This window comes from Hetaerina americana, unplaced genomic scaffold (assembly GCF_022747635.1).
Source record: "Hetaerina americana unplaced genomic scaffold, ioHetAmer1.1.p SCAF_133, whole genome shotgun sequence".
In the NCBI taxonomy this organism is placed as follows: domain Eukaryota; kingdom Metazoa; phylum Arthropoda; class Insecta; order Odonata; family Calopterygidae; genus Hetaerina; species Hetaerina americana.
In genome coordinates this window covers 21,514-38,598 of record NW_027286437.1, presented here as the reverse complement: position 1 = coordinate 38,598, position 17,085 = coordinate 21,514, and the positions used below count along the sequence as shown (strand labels likewise).

The 17,085-nt window shown below is 35.2% G+C and overlaps 2 protein-coding genes across 2 annotated transcripts; both read right to left on the bottom strand.

Moving 5' to 3' along the window:
* Positions 1–279: 279 nt before the first annotated feature.
* On the bottom strand, positions 280–7,285 carry LOC139686207 (uncharacterized). The gene is made up of 5 exons (XM_071583370.1): positions 6,878–7,285; positions 5,791–5,862; positions 4,514–5,716; positions 3,349–3,578; positions 280–1,087 (listed from the first exon to the last, which is right to left on the bottom strand). The coding sequence occupies exons 1-5, from the start codon at positions 7,140–7,142 to the stop codon at positions 281–283; spliced, it is 2,577 nt and encodes an 858-aa protein (XP_071439471.1). The 5' UTR covers positions 7,143–7,285; the 3' UTR covers position 280.
* Positions 7,286–10,338: 3,053 nt separating this feature from the next.
* Positions 10,339–16,439, bottom strand: LOC139686209 (uncharacterized). Its single transcript, XM_071583372.1, has 3 exons — positions 16,202–16,439; positions 14,527–14,802; positions 10,339–10,553 (listed from the first exon to the last, which is right to left on the bottom strand). Exons 1-3 carry the CDS (start codon positions 16,437–16,439, stop codon positions 10,339–10,341), a joined length of 729 nt encoding a protein of 242 aa, XP_071439473.1.
* Positions 16,440–17,085: the final 646 nt, after the last annotated feature.

Below are 17,085 nucleotides of genomic sequence, written 5' to 3'. Positions count from 1 at the left end.
GAGGTACCCTTTTTGTTACTACCCTTATACAGCTATGTGAAACTATATCTACTAAAAAAAAACAGCAGATTTTAGGTAGAGCTGGAGGTGTCCAGAGAAGTCAGATCACTTGGATTTGAACCCAGATCAGGAGTTAAACACTCTATATACTACACTACCATGTACCAGGCAGCCAAGCTCTGTTATATATAACATGGATGAAATAACTAGATTGTAGGAATTTTGATAAAACATTTAATTCTTATATTACAATTAAAAAATATACATGTAATAGGAAACATTATTTGGCATTCTTAATTCCCTTGTTGTACTTTTTACAATACTGATGGACAATTATCCTGAGCATTAGATTCAATATATAATTAGTCATTGCGTCGGCATGCACCTCACAAGATTTGAACCATTGGACATTGAGATGCTCACCAGACATCTTCGTCAATTTTGCCACCACCCTCTTCTCATACACTGCATTTAGCATTGCATTTTCACAGAATCTGAGCAGATTGCCCATAAGCTGGCAGAGTCTCTCTGAAGGGTACATAAGGTGTGTGGCTTTCTGTTCGATAACAAAATGCATTGGAGAATCGCTATCCGAGACCAGGAATGCATGGCACTTTGAACAGGCTACTTTTCCAACAGCTAGCCTAGCAATGAATGCACAAACCCACAACACTGACTGAGCTTCAAAGTACGCAAGTTGTGGGTCTTCCCAGGCCCACAAAGTGTCCAACTCAGGAATATCAGAGGACTTACTCTGGAGCTGATGCAAGTCATCCCCTTTCCCTTCCATTTTACAATCCGACCTTATATCCACCAGAAGAGTATCTTCAGTATTTTCTTCTTCAATTTTTTCACCTTCCTTTAACATAGACTCATACAGAAGATATGTCTTAAAGTCAGATAAGAACTGAATGCTTGTCGTACCTTTCCTGCCATGACTCAAAGCACTGAATAACTTCCTCATTGGGTCTAAATTTAGCCTTCTGATTGAAAACTTCTTAATATTCTCCCGCAACAAATTATCCCTCAGCGTCAAGCAACTCTCAATGTTGTTAATCCAGCCATCTTGAGCAACAGAATGAACCACCTGTGAATGAATAAATTTAGGGGCCAACTATTATTTTCATTGCATATTAATTTCTAAAACTTAAAATTTTGCATTTAATTAGGTCAATTGCAGCAATATTAGGTTAAGAATTGGGGAAAAGTCTAAATTGAACAGCAAGAATGTAAAAAGGATACATAAATTATAACCAGTGAGATGTAGAATTGCATATGGTGGATATAATAGCCGAGAGATTAGGAGTTCTGACATGAGAAATGGGCCGGCTCTGCATTGCCTCGTTTCTTTTGAACTCTCGGAGATGCACACACGCGTCAACATCATTAGACATATTAAATTTCTCTCAAATTTACCAATGAAATGAGACAATTTTGCATTATGCATCCCTTGGCTCAACCATAACAATATTAATGTAAGAGCAAGTCATATTTGAGGCAAATTTTAGCCTATAACTTTGTGCAAGCTATTTATATCCAACAGATTACAGTAAAATAAGTATGGCAATTGATTACCATCTAAGTCTAATTTGCCACAGAATGATACCCAGCATCATCTTCTCTAAAATCAAATTGCCTTTCTTATATTTTATCATGAAAACCCATCACTGTTAACCAGATCTCTGGCAATGAGAAAGCTGGTTACTTTATTATATTAATTACAATACTTCCCTTAAAGTGTTTTTCATTAATTTTCAATGAGCAATCCAACCCTTGGGATCATTCTTTTGATGCTTGAATTCTACCTTGCTTTTTCATGCATTACATGTGGAAATCTTCCCTGAACAATCATTTAACCAATTATAGTCAGCATTTAGTTATCAATTAGTATAGATTATCTGCAGTAATGAGTTAGTTACGTACAATTATATGATATTTTATATGGTTTTCAAAACTTTTACACCAAGAATAATATCTGGTAGAATCTTACATGAATAACAATAAAAAATAAATGTAAGAGAATTACTGTAATATAAGAGAAATTATTCAACTTTTAGTACATTCAGTGATAATATGTTATCTTAATCCAAGTTCAAAATAGCTCCGTTGTCTTTCTTTATTGTACTGCTGTCGCACTCTTGATGCATAAATATGAATGTATTTCTTCAAACTGAAAAAAATTATTTGAAGTATTACAACCTAAGCCCTAAAACATTGTTGGTAAAATATTGAAATCAAGTGAGAACTTAAGTATTACCTGAATGTAGTGCTGGCACTGATATAACTAATTGTTCATTTTCTGTGTATGAATGTAATTCCATCTGGGTTTTCAGTATATTCCATGTCTATTAGTAATGCTTCAGATGCACAGCAGTGTGTAGTGCCTCTGTGACTCACCCATTGAAACATTGGAGGAAGACATTGAGAACCTGTCTTGGCCTGTGAAACCCCAGAGACTTTCAACCAGAAGATTAACCAAGAAAAAACCATAAACCCCTATTACTTTTCCTAACAACATTTTTACCAAAAATAATATACAGTAATTCAAGAAAATAAAGCATTAATAAACGACACCATTACCCAAGCAATGTTATATGATGTGGGATCTTACTAATAGTTTTTACAAGAATATAAAATCTAGTTGCCCAGAACCTTCTTAGAAAAAGTTGTTCCATATAACAACATGGAGCTAAGTGATAGATAATTTTTAATGGTATTCTACCATTTAAGGTAGGTCTTGGCTGAACACATCAGCTAACCACTATCAAATTCTTACCTCGCCTGACACAATGGAACATGATTCCAAACCCTGCATATGAGATTATTTGAGCCATTATTTGGTGGAATTTTTCTTTTGCACAGACAAAATAAAAACACTGCGATTCCAATAATTAATTTTTACTTATAACTTTCCAATTAATTTTTACTTATAACTTTCCATGACTATGGTTTCATTATCACGCCTGGTGATGCCACACAGTGGTGTAACCATGGTCATGGAAAGTAAAAGGTAAATTTAGTTTATGAAATTGCAGTATTTTCCTCTTTTCTGTACCACAAACTGCAGTGAACTCTTCTGCAATTCTCCACCCTTTCTGCCTCCCTTCACCCCAACCAACATGCACATCTTTTCTGCCCTCAACAAACGTTTAAATCTGTTTGGCGAATATGTATGAAAATAGTAGAGATATGTAGTTTTGGGATGAAAATAATAATAAATTTTCTGTATCTATTGTGTATTTTTCATAGCATAACAGTGGTTACTTTCTGGACAGCCCTCGTTTAATTGGGAATAATTGACTGGAAAATATGGCTAAATCAGATAAATTTAATGACAGATACACATACTGTTGCCTTGTGGGAATTGGGATCATAAAACTTCCATTCACTCATGAAATCCAATGCTTCGGCCCAAATAGACGGATGGCTTGTTTTTTCAGTGACCAGAGAGTGCATCTTCCCATTTTCCCTCGGTCTCTTCAGTGGACGGTAGAAACTGTCGTACAATTTGTCAATAGTATTGATGACATTGACTGTTCCAATCACTTCCCAGGGCATAGGTATTTTTCCTGGAGCATCTGCAAACAAATGAAAAGAATTCACCTTAAATACTTACACACGTTTAGCATCAATTCACTTTAAGGTTAATTCAATGCATTTAAAAATAAATGGATTACAATAGTGTTAGTATCACAATATTTGAATTTTATACACAACTATGCCATAGCGTTTGATTCAGAACTCAAAAAATGATTCTTGAGTAAAATTATTTAAGGGTCACGTCCTCCTTTGGAAATTTCAGACTGAATTTCTTGAAACTTGCCATTTCATTACGTGATGTGACTATTACTGTCAATGATTAATGATTGAATCAATAAAGTTGATTTATTTTCATGCAGGACTTCGTATTTTTTTAAAATGCATATATTGATGATGAGAATACTAGATATTTTCCACAAAACGTTTTATTTGGTGTAAGTAGTTTCAGCACTGAGGTACCTGAGGATGACACCAATGCATTGAAATTAGTTGTACCAAAATGAAACGTTTTGCAGAAAATACCTAGTATTCTTCTTTAAATCGAAAATGAGTTTCCACATGGTGAAGCTTGATACCATTGAGTGTACGTCGAGAATACATCGCAGGCTTACAAGGAAATTAATGAGAATAAATAATACAAAGCAGTAAGATCTATTTTTTACTTTTACTTGCATAAGTTGCTATCAACCAAACCTCAAATAATTTAAATATGAGTGGGTCTTTTTTATGACATTATACGTTATTTTCTTTATTCTTAAACATTCCTGACATTTTTGGATCCATAATATTCTCAATTTTATCCCAGAATTCCAGATCCTTTAGCTAAGATGTGTTTAAGTTCAAAACCAGGGAACATGATATATGAAATCATAACTTCTAAGTTTTAATCAGCATAACTCTGAGAAGATTAGTGCTGGAAAGTAACTTTATCCACAACCATTCCAAGGATTCAATTTTCATCATGTCAACCCACCTGTCGTTGCATAAATGTACATTGCCGTCGCCACAGTGTTGCTGAGGGTCTCCCTAACCAAGTCCATTCGCTCAGCCATAGCCTGCGTTGGTTCTAAATGGTTTGGTGTCAACTTTTTGGCCAGAAAAAAATCTTCCTCCCTCTCTCTTGCTAACAAAATTTTTATGTGGTACCATTTGGCTGTTTTGCCTTTGTATTGGATGTAATGTTTCATGAAGAAATCCCTGAAGTTTTTTAAGAGTGAAGGAGGATCATAAAACTTCACCACTTTGTCACCACTTGCCGTGATGAAAGGCCCGTAAGTCTCAACAGCAATGTACGACTGTAATAAGACAGTGTTCTTGGCACCTGGATCACAAACAATAGCAGAAACTGTAAGGCCTAATTTGTTTATAGATTCAATTACTTCTGCCAGAATGCGACGTAGAATGACCAGCGGCATCTCCTTGTGACATAAGTAATATGCCACTGGCTGGTACCAATCCCTCAGTAAGCCTCTCACCATAAATACTAATGCATAGTTAGCAGGCATTTTGCTTTGCCCGTGTATTCCTGAATCCTCAAACCCAATGATTTTATCAGCTCCTAGCTGATGTCGGATTCCTTCCTTTAAAGGAAACTCATCCATCAGGAGGACACAGAGTTTGTCTTTAGGTTTTTTCATTTTCTCTGCCATTTTTCTCAGACCCTCAAATAATATGTTTTCCATACCAGTAGTAATATCAATAGAATTCAACAGGTTTCTTAGTTCACTCCGAGGGGGCAGCACCAAGATCTTCTCCAAAATTATGTACAACTTTGGAGTTTCCTTGTTTATTGCAAGGGCTCTAATTTTTTCGTCCATCGTCCATAAATGAGCAGCCTCCTCTTGGCCATCTTCAGAGAACTGTTCAGCAAATAGCAATGCTGCAGAATGTGACATATCCTGGTCCAACTTACGTGATTTCTTGGATAAACATATACTGCTGATGCCTTTAATGCTTTTGTACTGATGTCTGCACTTGAGGAGAAATTTATACACTGCCAACTGCTTAGACTGAAGCTCCTTTATCAACTTGGAATTTTTATGAGAAAGCTGTATCTGACAGTTGCTGTTTTTCAAATTCCATAGTAATGTCCTGATTTCACGTTTCTGGCTACTCAATTCATCATGAAAGTCACATGTGAATTCTATTTGCTTGTAAAGGTTGGAATATACACCAGCTATAATAAATAAGTACTATTAGTTGGGATTGCATCAACAGTAGAAAAAATGAAAGACATTTCCATTATCCAACCTCTCAATTCCCGAAGGGTCAACCTAAGAGGGTTAATCAGTTCCCTTTCCAGGCTTGATTCCACGTAATTGCCTAAAAAAATGCAAAACCATTAGCAAAAATTCAAGTCCAGGTATTTAGGCAACACTAACTATATAAAACAATTATTATTTCACTCTTGGGTTCCAATAGGCTACAATACAGAAATAAATTACTGTTATTTTTATGGATGTCTCGAGTAGCTTACATAAAGTTAGAATTTTCAAACTTCACTTGTTATCAGCTTCCACTATGGCTAAACACTTAGAGCATACATAAAAATCATGCCTACTAGTCTCATGGACTAAAATTGAATATATTTGGATTAGAAGGATTTTTAAATTACTAACCCAGCAGCTGTGGTATACATAAAAATTAATGAGTGAACTTAATTATTAGCGTAATTTACCTTTAAATAATATAATTACCACTACATGGGCCGGCCAATGTGTCAGAGTACATGTAGCCATTAAGTGTTTCAAAATGCAAAGAGAAAATTACAGTTCCATACATTTGTGGTAACGATTATATGGCATATGACATTCAACAAGTTCATGAAATGAAAGATTTTCATCTCGAAAATTCATCCTACACTTAGCGGCTAACATCATATTAAAATAATAAACCCATTCTAGATTCTGAATTTATACTATAAACCTATTCTGAAGTCACTTTAATTAGGAAAAATACAACATCCATCACTAAAAAACCACTTCCACTATATTTGGACCTAAAAATCAAACGAGCCCCCATGTCGAAGCCTACGGGAGTAGCTCCTTTCTAAGGATGTCATTCGCAACCATCATTCATGTTCGGCAGCTGTCACTGACTGGGTTAACTATATTCCAAGAGAGTATCCAACATTTGCGAAGGCATCCAACAGTAAAATACTATGAGTTGTTAAATCTTCCGCAACCGCCCAAGGCAATTTGTCAAGACAAGAATCGTCCTTTTCATAACAACCAACAAAGTGTATCGACCAGCAAAAAACTGATGTGAAATAATAGGGCAGGTGTCTTGTCAGCTAAATGAAATCCAGAGTAATTAAAATACTTATCTAAAAACTAACCGGCTGTGTCCAAATGTGGATTAAAAATCGTAGGTACAGCACCCAATTTTAATTTACGTTTCTCAATGTCCGCAAATTGGAGGCAGTCAAAATGATCAGAGCAAATTTTAACATTATCCAGACTTGCATTATTTCCTTCTAATTCTGAATTCCGTGTCACTTTTAACCATTTGGCAATCAACTCCGGTTTTTGCGGAAAGTTATAAAATGTTACATTCGTGTTGGCTTCAGTATTTTTACAGTTCAGTACGCCACAACGATCCATTGCACAAGACTTATCCTTAAAAAATTACTAAAAAGCAAACTTTCCTCCGTAATTTACAGAAACATAGCCTTTCGTGAGTCACCTAAAATGTACATCGTACCCAGGGAGTAAACTCCCCGGACGTACTGTACACAATCATCACAAACTTGAGAACCGCCATACCAGAACAACTGCCGCTAACGCGGCGTTTCAGTGTTTATAACGAGTTTTGCATACCATCACCAAATTCAGGGGCATACTAACGAAATCACACAATTAGAACGAGCTATTTATTAATAAATTACGTGAAATGTTTACTTGACGTGTTAACCATGTGAAAGACGAACTCGAGAGAATTTTTACGGAAATTGAATAACTATGCGGTCACTGATTCTTAATTAATAATTTACTTTTTTCAATTTATCAATTAACGGATAGGTATGGAGCATTTGCGATTAGACTTTCCTGGGCGGGATATGTTGCATCACGCCCTATTCTAATTAAATCACCCCACAATTGTCTATTTAATACGTGTAATATTTCTGTTTAATACGTGTTAGTGTTCGATCCACGAGATTTTTTGTGATCCAGCATAATAATATGCTTTTGCATAAATTGGAAGGACAACTCTTTAGCAGTGATGTAGTGAAAATGAAAATTGAAAATGTATTATTACCACCATCGTACTACTGTAGGTGAGATCATGCCAATAAAACAAGATAAGAAAACAAGTGTTGACTAGATAGGTTTAAGATGTCATTTTTTTCACGAACGATAAGGGATCAGAAGAACATTGTCCGACCGCGGTAGGGTCATAATCGAGTCAAAATTAGTATATAGTGTATTCGCCCCCTGCCACGCACCGTAGCAGTGGCTTGTATGGTACAAATATAAGCAAATATATCCTGGGAAACAAAGCTAATTGCGAATATGTTGCTGCAAAAATGTTAATTGATTATCAATTAGTTGTTTTAATTGCGATATATTAGCCTCACATATGTCGAATAATTAAATATTCCTGTACAGGAATAACATATGTTAATGTTTCTGCAATTCCACACGCAATCTGTAGATGCTTTGCAGAAAGTAGATGGTAGGAAATTATGAAGTGCTAAGTATGAGATTTTTAGAAATATGTGCTTTTCTATTGAACCATATGGTGAGATAAAACCAGTCTTCACAACAAGTTGTCCAGTTACAATATATTCAACTGTTTTAATAGATGTACTTCTTATACTGTACTTATTTGTGTAGATACTTACGTTTGAGCAAAAAACATTTATGGTGCCTGCTGATGTTTTCCCTTGCTTTCTCATTAATAATTTGTCAGATTCAAACTTTTTAAATTCAGAAAATGATTTTAATCCATGTATGCTGTTCATACTATGTGCTAATTCATAGCACTAATGGAATTGGAATCTGACCATAAGATTTCATTTGATCAGTGTTAGTTCCCACTCAAAAATGGGAAAGGCAGCGATATGCGAGGCCCATAGAACAGGTTAGATTTCCCATGCAGCAGAAGTGGTACTTGGGTAATTAAAAAAAGGATGGAGATGAGAGAAAGTAATTCTTAAGGGAGTAATCAGTTTGGGTTCATGAAGTGGAGAGGTAGTAGTGATGTGAAACAGTAATGAGGTCACAAAAAGAAAGGAACATAAATAGAGCCAGTATATGTTTTGTAGATTTTGAGAAGGCATTTACAGTGTATTAGGTAGAACCATTGAATGTATTGCATGTACTAGAAGTAAGGTTTAGCAACTTATTCGCAACCTAAAAATGTCTTACACTGGTCAGGTGTGAGTGGTGTATGGAGAGTTGGGATGGGCAGTGTTGTGACTTGAATGTCCATTATCACCAGTGCTTTTCAATGTACAAGAGGACTAAATGGTTAAATAGGCATGGCCAGAACTGGAGATAAGAATGATAGCTAGTAGGGAATTTATAAGATCAGTTTAATTTGGGAATGGCCCAGCTTTAGTTAGGCAGCAAACCTTGGGGTTTGTCATGATTGCTGAGCCCATTAGAAGATCGATTTGATGTGTGTAGGATGCAAATCAATTTAAGCAAAATAATGGTTATGAGATTTTTGAGGAGGAGGAAGGCTAAGTTAATCATTAAAATAGGAGAGCATAAATTTAGAGTTGGTGGAACTGTTTACTTATCTTAAAAGTCTTTTGGCCCAAGACAGTCAAAGCAGTAGGGAAATGATATGAAGAAGAGGAGTAATAGTCAAAGAAGCTTCCACAAGGAGGAGAGAATTGAGAACAAGGACATTAAGTAAGGGGGTTAAAAAACAAATGGTGAAAACTTGTTAATGAGTGTGGTTCTGTACAGCTTGGAAACTTTGTCATTGAAGAAAGATGATAAGTGTAGATTGGAGGCTTTTGAAATGTGTGTGTGGAGAAGGATGGAAAAAAATATAATGGATGGAAAGGGAAACGACCAAACCCAAGGCATGGAGGGGAAGGAGAGAAGGCTATCGGAGGAAATCCAAAGAAGGCAAGGAAGAAGGACAAAGAGCATTTTGATAAATGTTGGAATGCTGAGGACTATGATTGAGTGAAGGACATTAGGCAAGTTAGGTAGGGGTATGGGAAGAAGAGGATTGTTGGATGGAATGAAGGGTGATAGAACGTTTGCAGAATTGGAAGCCTAAGATGTTTTCTGTGTGTGTCCATCCAAACCTACCTCAAAGGGTAGACTGCCATATACTATAATTAGCCATTATCACTTCATATGATGAATCAAGATGAAAGATAGCTTATCCCAAACCACCAATATGAGACCATTCCAAAGTTTAAACCCAGAGCTGGATCCATTACAGGCCTTTGAATAGGCTCAGCTCTCTGTTCCTTGGACCAAATCGGTTGTGACTAATCTCAGCCCTTGAGTTCACTTCTGTTACCATTCCTGCATTGAAGAGTGCAAATCACAGTATCAATGAAATAAGTTTTATTTAACAGTCTACTCTTTTAATTGTTTTATTTGGAATTATTACATGATCTGGATTTTAGTATGTTTTAAATAATAAATTGAATACATATCGCAATTATAAGTATCACAGTTCATTTTACTGTATTTACACTGAAATTGTTTTTTATTTTTTACAGTTTCTTCTATATTGTCAATAGATTCTTATTTATTTTATCAGGCATTACTTTCATTAATGGGCAGTGGTTTTTGATTGAAGAAAATCTTTGAAAAAACTCAATAGCTATTCTCCAGCAATTACTGTTATTTCCCGTTTTGTATCATTATTGTTTTGAGATTTTGAAAGTTCTTCATATAAGAATGCTATTTCAGCTTCATATTTCTCATGGACTAAACTCCTTTTCAGCTGATGATTGGTTGTCAGTAATCCTGAGCCAATAGTCCACTCATGGTCTACTAACATAACAGCAGCAGGAATTTCATGAGCTGATAGTTTGCCTGAATAGGGAAGACAAATATTAATTAATACATATTCCTGCTCCAAGTACCTCTAATAGGTTAATGCATGTGATAATGTTCAATCATATCAGTGAGAAGAGTAAAGGTTGGAGAGCAATTGAGACTTTATTCTTAGTCCTTGGTCCAAACCTAGTCCTTAATTCTCTACCAAAACTCCATCAGCATGTCCCGAACATTGTAAACATTTGAACAAATGAATATCATAAGCTTGTCACAATAATTAAGAACACTTAAGCTTACAATCAGATTTGACAAGTATGAGTTAAATAAAGATGATAAGGAACTTGGCTTCAGATTTTGCAACTGAATTATTTTGTTTCTTTCCAAAAGAAGGCATTAGCAGCAACCAAATACTAATACATATTATTTGTCAAGGAAAAAAATATTTTGGTGATGCTGTTAGCTTTAATAATTCTCATATTACATGGTGAACAATGAAACTTGTTTCTGAGAATATCAATTCTAAGCTGACCAATGATTTTCTCAAGAAACTCAGAGCAATTAAACTGAAGGATGTGCGACCAGTACTCCCAAGTGTGGTAATTACGTTGTACTATGGCAATCACTTAAGATACAATTATTGGGAAAACAAGAGGATGAGGAAAGTAACGAAAATGAAAAAAAGAGTCGACGTGGTCTCTTCCTTGCATCAACTTGTCACTTCACCTACTAGGGGTGATAATATTTTTGATTAGTGAGTAACGAACTTATCCAAAAAATCTTAGATACAGAAACTCTAAAAGGGATTAGTGACTACATGGCAGTAAATGGTAAGTTTTCGCTGTGTGGGATCAGGAATAAGAAGCCTGAAAGAAAAATTTACTTGTTTAAAGAATGAAACAAATAATAGGCTAAAATATGAGCCACAGAGTCAATTAGTAAATTTTAAGAAATATAGTAATCACCAAAATGTGAAGGATATGTGGAATCTTGAGCTCATGCACTCAGCAGTCGAGAAGTTTATTCCCAGTAAATTTATAAAAGATAACATAGAACCTAAATGGTATGTGGATGTTAGAAAAGCATTGTAATGTTTATTATTATTATTATTAATGTCAAAGACTATGTCAAACCAAGATGAAAAATATTAGGAATAATATCTCTAGTTACAAAAAGAATGAGACGACTTATGACAATATATTCTAAGAAGGAATTTCGGAAAACATTAAGTGAATTCAAGAGAAAAAGGTTAGCAGAAATTTTAAAAGAGAATCCAGAAGCATTTTGGTCATACATCAGAGAAGTTCAGGTAAATCATTCAACTGTCAATTCACTCAAAAATGATAAAGGCTAAAGAGTTACCAGCAGTTTGGAAAAGGCTAACTCACTAAATTCCTTCTTTCAAAGCGTCTACACCAATATCTCACAGAATACCTCCGATAGCTTACCAAATCATACCCTTTCCCAAAATTGAAATCTCATATAATTGAATTGAATGTTTCCTGAAAAATATTAAGCCTAATAAATCCTCCGGACCTGATGAAATACCCGCTCGTATATTTAAGGATCTTGCGTCAGAAATTGCACCATATCTATAAATAATATTTAAAAAGTCACTGGTAGATCACAAGGTTCCCAAAAATTGGAAAACGGCTAACGTAACACCAATATTTAAAAACAGAGGCAAGGAGGAATCAAGCAATTACAGAACTATTTCCCTCACATCCATTTCATGCAAGGTTATGGATCATAAAGTTGCTAGTCATGAGAAACCTCGTCAATTAGAAGTTATTAATGTAAATTCAGCACGGTTTCCGAAAGGGTAGATCCTGCAAGACATGACTTGCGCTTTTTGTTCATAATATTCTTTTTCCTGGAGAGAGTGGACATGGTTTTTTAAGATTTTAAGAAAGCTTTTGACAAAGTACCTCATAATAAACTACTCATTACTAGAAGCACAGGGTATAGTTAAAAATACCCCGAGTTGAATTAAAGATTTTTTGAACGGTCGAGTACAAAGAGTAGTGATAGATGGAGTTTGTTCAAATGCAGTAGAAGTTACTTTAAGTGTTCCCCAGGGAAGTGTTATCAGACCTATTTTATTTCCACTTTAAGTTAACGGCATTGACTCTGTAGTCACCAGTAAGATACACCTATTTGTGGACGATGCAGCAGTTAACCATTATATTCGTAATCCTGAGGACACAGCAGCTTTATCCGATGACCTAACTGCTACACGACGCTAGTGCGACGCTTGGCAATTAGAATTAATCTTAAAAAAGTCCATAGGCGTACATTTTTAGAAAAAGAGCAATTCCCACCCAAATGCCTACTGCATTGGGAACACCAAAATGGAATGTGTAGGCTCAATTAAATACCGAGGCCTCTACACTCACTCACGACCTCTCCTGGGTGAAACACATATGGGGAATATGTGGGCAAGCTAACAAAAATTAGGATTTGTTTGAAGAGTACTAGGTAAATGTGATGAAAAGGTCGAAGAGAAATGTTATCTGTTGTTGGTCAGGCCTCATTAAGAATATGCTGCAAGCATCCTCACGAAGCATGCAGCATAGAGGCATTGGATTCGTAAAACATCGTTATGATGAACTTAGTCGTGTATCCAAAATATTAGAGCAGCTAGGCTTGGAATCACTCACGGAGCGAAGGTTAAATTACAGTATATAAATGAAAGGACTAACTTTGTAGTTCCACACGAAACTTTGTGTGGAACTACAAAGTTAGTCCTTTCATTTATTTATAATGAATCGGTTCCATAAAGTTACGCCAGAAACCATTAATTATGTTAAATTACAGATTAAATCTTTTGCATGTATTGGAAGAGCATTTCTTTAGTAGTAATGTTGAAAATGCATCATACGACGATAGAAGAGATCATGTTAATAAAAGTAGAGAGATTAAGGGTAGAACAGACAAATTTCAGATTTCAATTTTTCCATAAACAATAAGGGATCAGAATAATATTATCCAACCATGGAAGGGGTAAAAATATTCGGGTCAAAATAGGTCTGATGAGTATTCACCTCCTGCCAAACACCATAGAAGTGTATGGCAGGGTACTATAAAATACAAAGAATACAAAATATTGCTAATGTGTTCATATCAGAATACTCATCCCTTTCATCTTGAACAACTCAATATGAGTGAAGCATCCTATTTTACCTTCTTTGTTACTTTATTGGACATATCTGATGCAACAGTGACTTCTTCATCAGCAATCTCATAGACCATTAGCAAAGTTGTAAAAATTGAATATTCCTGATCTCTACCCCAAAAAGATTTACCTGCCATTAAAATTGTCTCCATTATAAAGATTTAAAAGAATAAATCCATGAAATCTGATTGCTCTTTATTTGAACATTTCAGAGTATCTATCGGCTGGCTGTGTATGTGACCAACAGGTTCAATGGTGGAATCTACCTTGTCCCACAGAATAGATTTAGTTGTTGCCTTCATATTGACATATACAGGCTACTAAAAGGGTGCTAATAATGAAATCATCCTCAAAAGGAACCAAACTTTATTTATGAAGGTCTTCACAGTCACTGCATAATAACCGGATCCTAGAAATTACATGCCCATGAACTCCTTCAAAAATTTAAGTTGTGTATGGGAGCTGCCCCAGCAAGGGGTGTTGAGTTTACTTGTAATGGAGCTACAAGATATGTATACAAAGATGCAAAATCTGTAAATATATCCCTCTTTATTATTTTTAGTAGAGTTGACTCTTATTTAAGTCAACTGGTGGTATGATAGTGGTGGCATAGTTTCTTTTCTCAGCTTCTGTGAATTCTGCCAAGGAAATCATAATTACCTTGGTAGAATTCATTGAGCTACTTTAGCTCATAGTCAGATTTAATGTCTATCAGAGACTGTGGTAAGTTATCCAAAAAATAAATAAAATATATGATAACCTATTATGCCACATTATATTTCAAACTTTAATTATGTATGGTGCAGATGTTTTCTGTTAGTGATAAGCAAAACTTACATGATTTTGCATGTTTAGCAATTAGGTCAGCCACAGCAGTTTTAATCGTCAATTCAGTATATATCTGGCTGAATGATGTAATGGATAATCCAAATGAAAGTGCAAGTCCTGATATGTAATCTTTATCAGGAATCAGAATTGACACTAGGAATTTACCACCTTCATTTCCATGGAGGTAAATGTTGTCCACATATTCGCTCATTCTATAGATAGACTCAAGTTTTCCCAATGGAACACATTTTCCATTCTCAAGCTTGATTATGTCACTTTTATGGTCTAGTGGGAAATAAAATATTCATAATTAGTGGGAACTGTATGGATACCACGTAAAATGGTGTCAATAAAATACACGAACTTCGTTTAGTAAAAACAAGAAATGTTATATAATATTTATTCTAGATGGAGCCTGACTCACTGTGCATAGTATGTTTTACTCTCAAAAAAATGAAAACACTGTCACCATCCCATTCAGTTCTCAATGGCGCGAGACTCCGCTTATTAAAGAATTGAAGCTAGATAGAGTTATCCAGCAGCATTATTTAGCATAAAAATTAATGATAAAAGTATAACAAACAATATTTTATTCTCTATTTCATGGATTGAGGGACCTCTTTCAAAAGGTCAGTCAGACTCTTAAGTAGCTTTGCAAAAAGCATATCAAGTGTTGCAAGCATAATCCTTATTCAAGTAACTATAAATGGCATATGCATTATAATACCTGTAGATGGAAACGGGTTAGCCGAGACCAAAACTTGATTGGCACAAAGTTGAAAGGAGGTGGGGAAAAACAAAGTTACAGGTAAGGGGTGGGACAGGGAACACACACTAGGTCACTTGGGTGTGTTTAAGAAACAGTGACCCACGTATACCTGAATCACACACCAAAAAAAGGCAAAATAAATAAAAAATAAATGATAAAAATTAAAACAAACTTACAGCCTCTTGATCACTAGGGTGTGTCAAGGAATAACATCACTCCTGTAAATCACATTCACACACACACTCAGGGTTTGCAAGGATCTCTCCTATGGCAGTGACCCACCAGTCACACAGATGCAAGCCAAATTATAAAAAAATGTAGTGAAACAGAACGGATTTATGTAAACAAGCAATCACTCTGGTGTGTTGGACCTTTGTGAATCGCATTTACACACACGCTCAGGGTTTACAAAGATCCCTCCAATGACATTGACCTGCCAATCACACAGATGAATTCCAAGTAACAATACAGATGTAACAAAATAGGACGGACTTACATAAATAAGCAATCAATCAGGGGTGTTAGACCTTTGTGAATTGCGTTTACACACACACTCAGGGTTTTACTCTCCTATGGCAGTGACCCGCCAATCAAGTTTATGGTCTCGGCTATCCCGTTTTCATTGCTTCAAGACCGTAGGTACATTCATTTTATATTTACATTATAATAGAGTCTAAATGTAAATTAAAGACAATTATAATGTTTCTATACACAAACTTATTTAGAAATTTTATTCTTTTCCCAAAAGTGGATGATACATTGATGTACTGGCAAGTATCAAGGGAATAATTTTTCCTCGTTAATTTTCCTCATTCCTAATTAATTTATTTAAGATATTTAAGTGATGATTTAATAGAGACACAATGGTTGTCTTAAATTTATTGCATGATAGTACTAGCACTGTAGTGTACATACCAATCAATTCACATGATCCATCTTGATGCATGATAACTGCATCTCCAGTATGAAACCAGCGAATGCCCCCATCTGTATAAAAATTGTCAGCTTTGTCTGGAAGATTTATGTAGCCTTGGCTGACACAGTCTCCTCCTAAAATTAACTCTGCCATTTGCTTGTTTCTTACATGATAATTCCCAGATAGTTCTCCCAAGCGAACGTAGACACCCTCTAAAGGTTTTCCAATTTGTCCCATCTTTAAATCTTCAGCTGTTGATCAAAAGTCACAATTACACCTAGGAGTGATTCCAGTTATGCAGTTACTTTGTCAGGTTTTGTCCAAGTAATAGGCTTTAAATTATTTAAATATATATGCAATTTTATGGATGGCATGCTAATTGTAAAATAATTTAGATAATTTAGTGATTGTCTACATTCATTTCATCAGGACTTAATATAAGTTGAGTTCAATCCATTACCCACTATTTGAGCTCGCCTCGCACACTCAACCTTTTGTTTATTTACTTTGATTTTTTATGCCTAAAAATAATGTTGCCATCATTCTATTAGTAAATACCAATGTTGAAATGTCAGTTTTTATTCTCCAATGGCCAATGACACTGTTCTATTTGCAAGATTTCAACTAAATAGGTTCTTTTAAAGAGGTGAGAAAAACTGTTAGAAGACATCTTCAAAAGTAATAGGAAAATGAGGAATGTCACTTTTGCCCATAGTTAGGAAATCTCCTTGCGTCAACCAATGAGAATTCAACTCAATTTTCATATAGAAAAAATGGGTTCACAGCAATATTGTTCAAGTTTGTTATTCAAGCAATGAAATGGGAAGGAGAAAATTATTTTAACTGTTTTAAATTAATAAATAGGTACCGTCACATTAAAGCC

Excerpts from the sequence above, each read along its gene's own strand:
- LOC139686209 (XM_071583372.1), bottom strand. The coding sequence starts at position 16,439 with ATGGGACAAATTGGAAAACCTTTAGAGGGTGTCTACGTTCGCTTGGGA. Across the intron at positions 14,803-16,201 it reads TGGATCATGTGAATTGATTG|ACCATAAAAGTGACATAATC; the intron begins GTATGTACACTA and ends ATTTCCCACTAG. Across the intron at positions 10,554-14,526 it reads TGCTAAACATGCAAAATCAT|GCAAACTATCAGCTCATGAA; the intron begins GTAAGTTTTGCT and ends TTCCCTATTCAG.
- LOC139686207 (XM_071583370.1), bottom strand. The coding sequence starts at position 7,142 with ATGGATCGTTGTGGCGTACTGAACTGTAAAAATACTGAAGCCAACACG. Across the intron at positions 3,579-4,513 it reads GTACATTTATGCAACGACAG|ATGCTCCAGGAAAAATACCT; the intron begins GTGGGTTGACAT and ends ATTTGTTTGCAG. Across the intron at positions 1,088-3,348 it reads CCAATTCCCACAAGGCAACA|GTGGTTCATTCTGTTGCTCA; the intron begins GTATGTGTATCT and ends ATTCATTCACAG.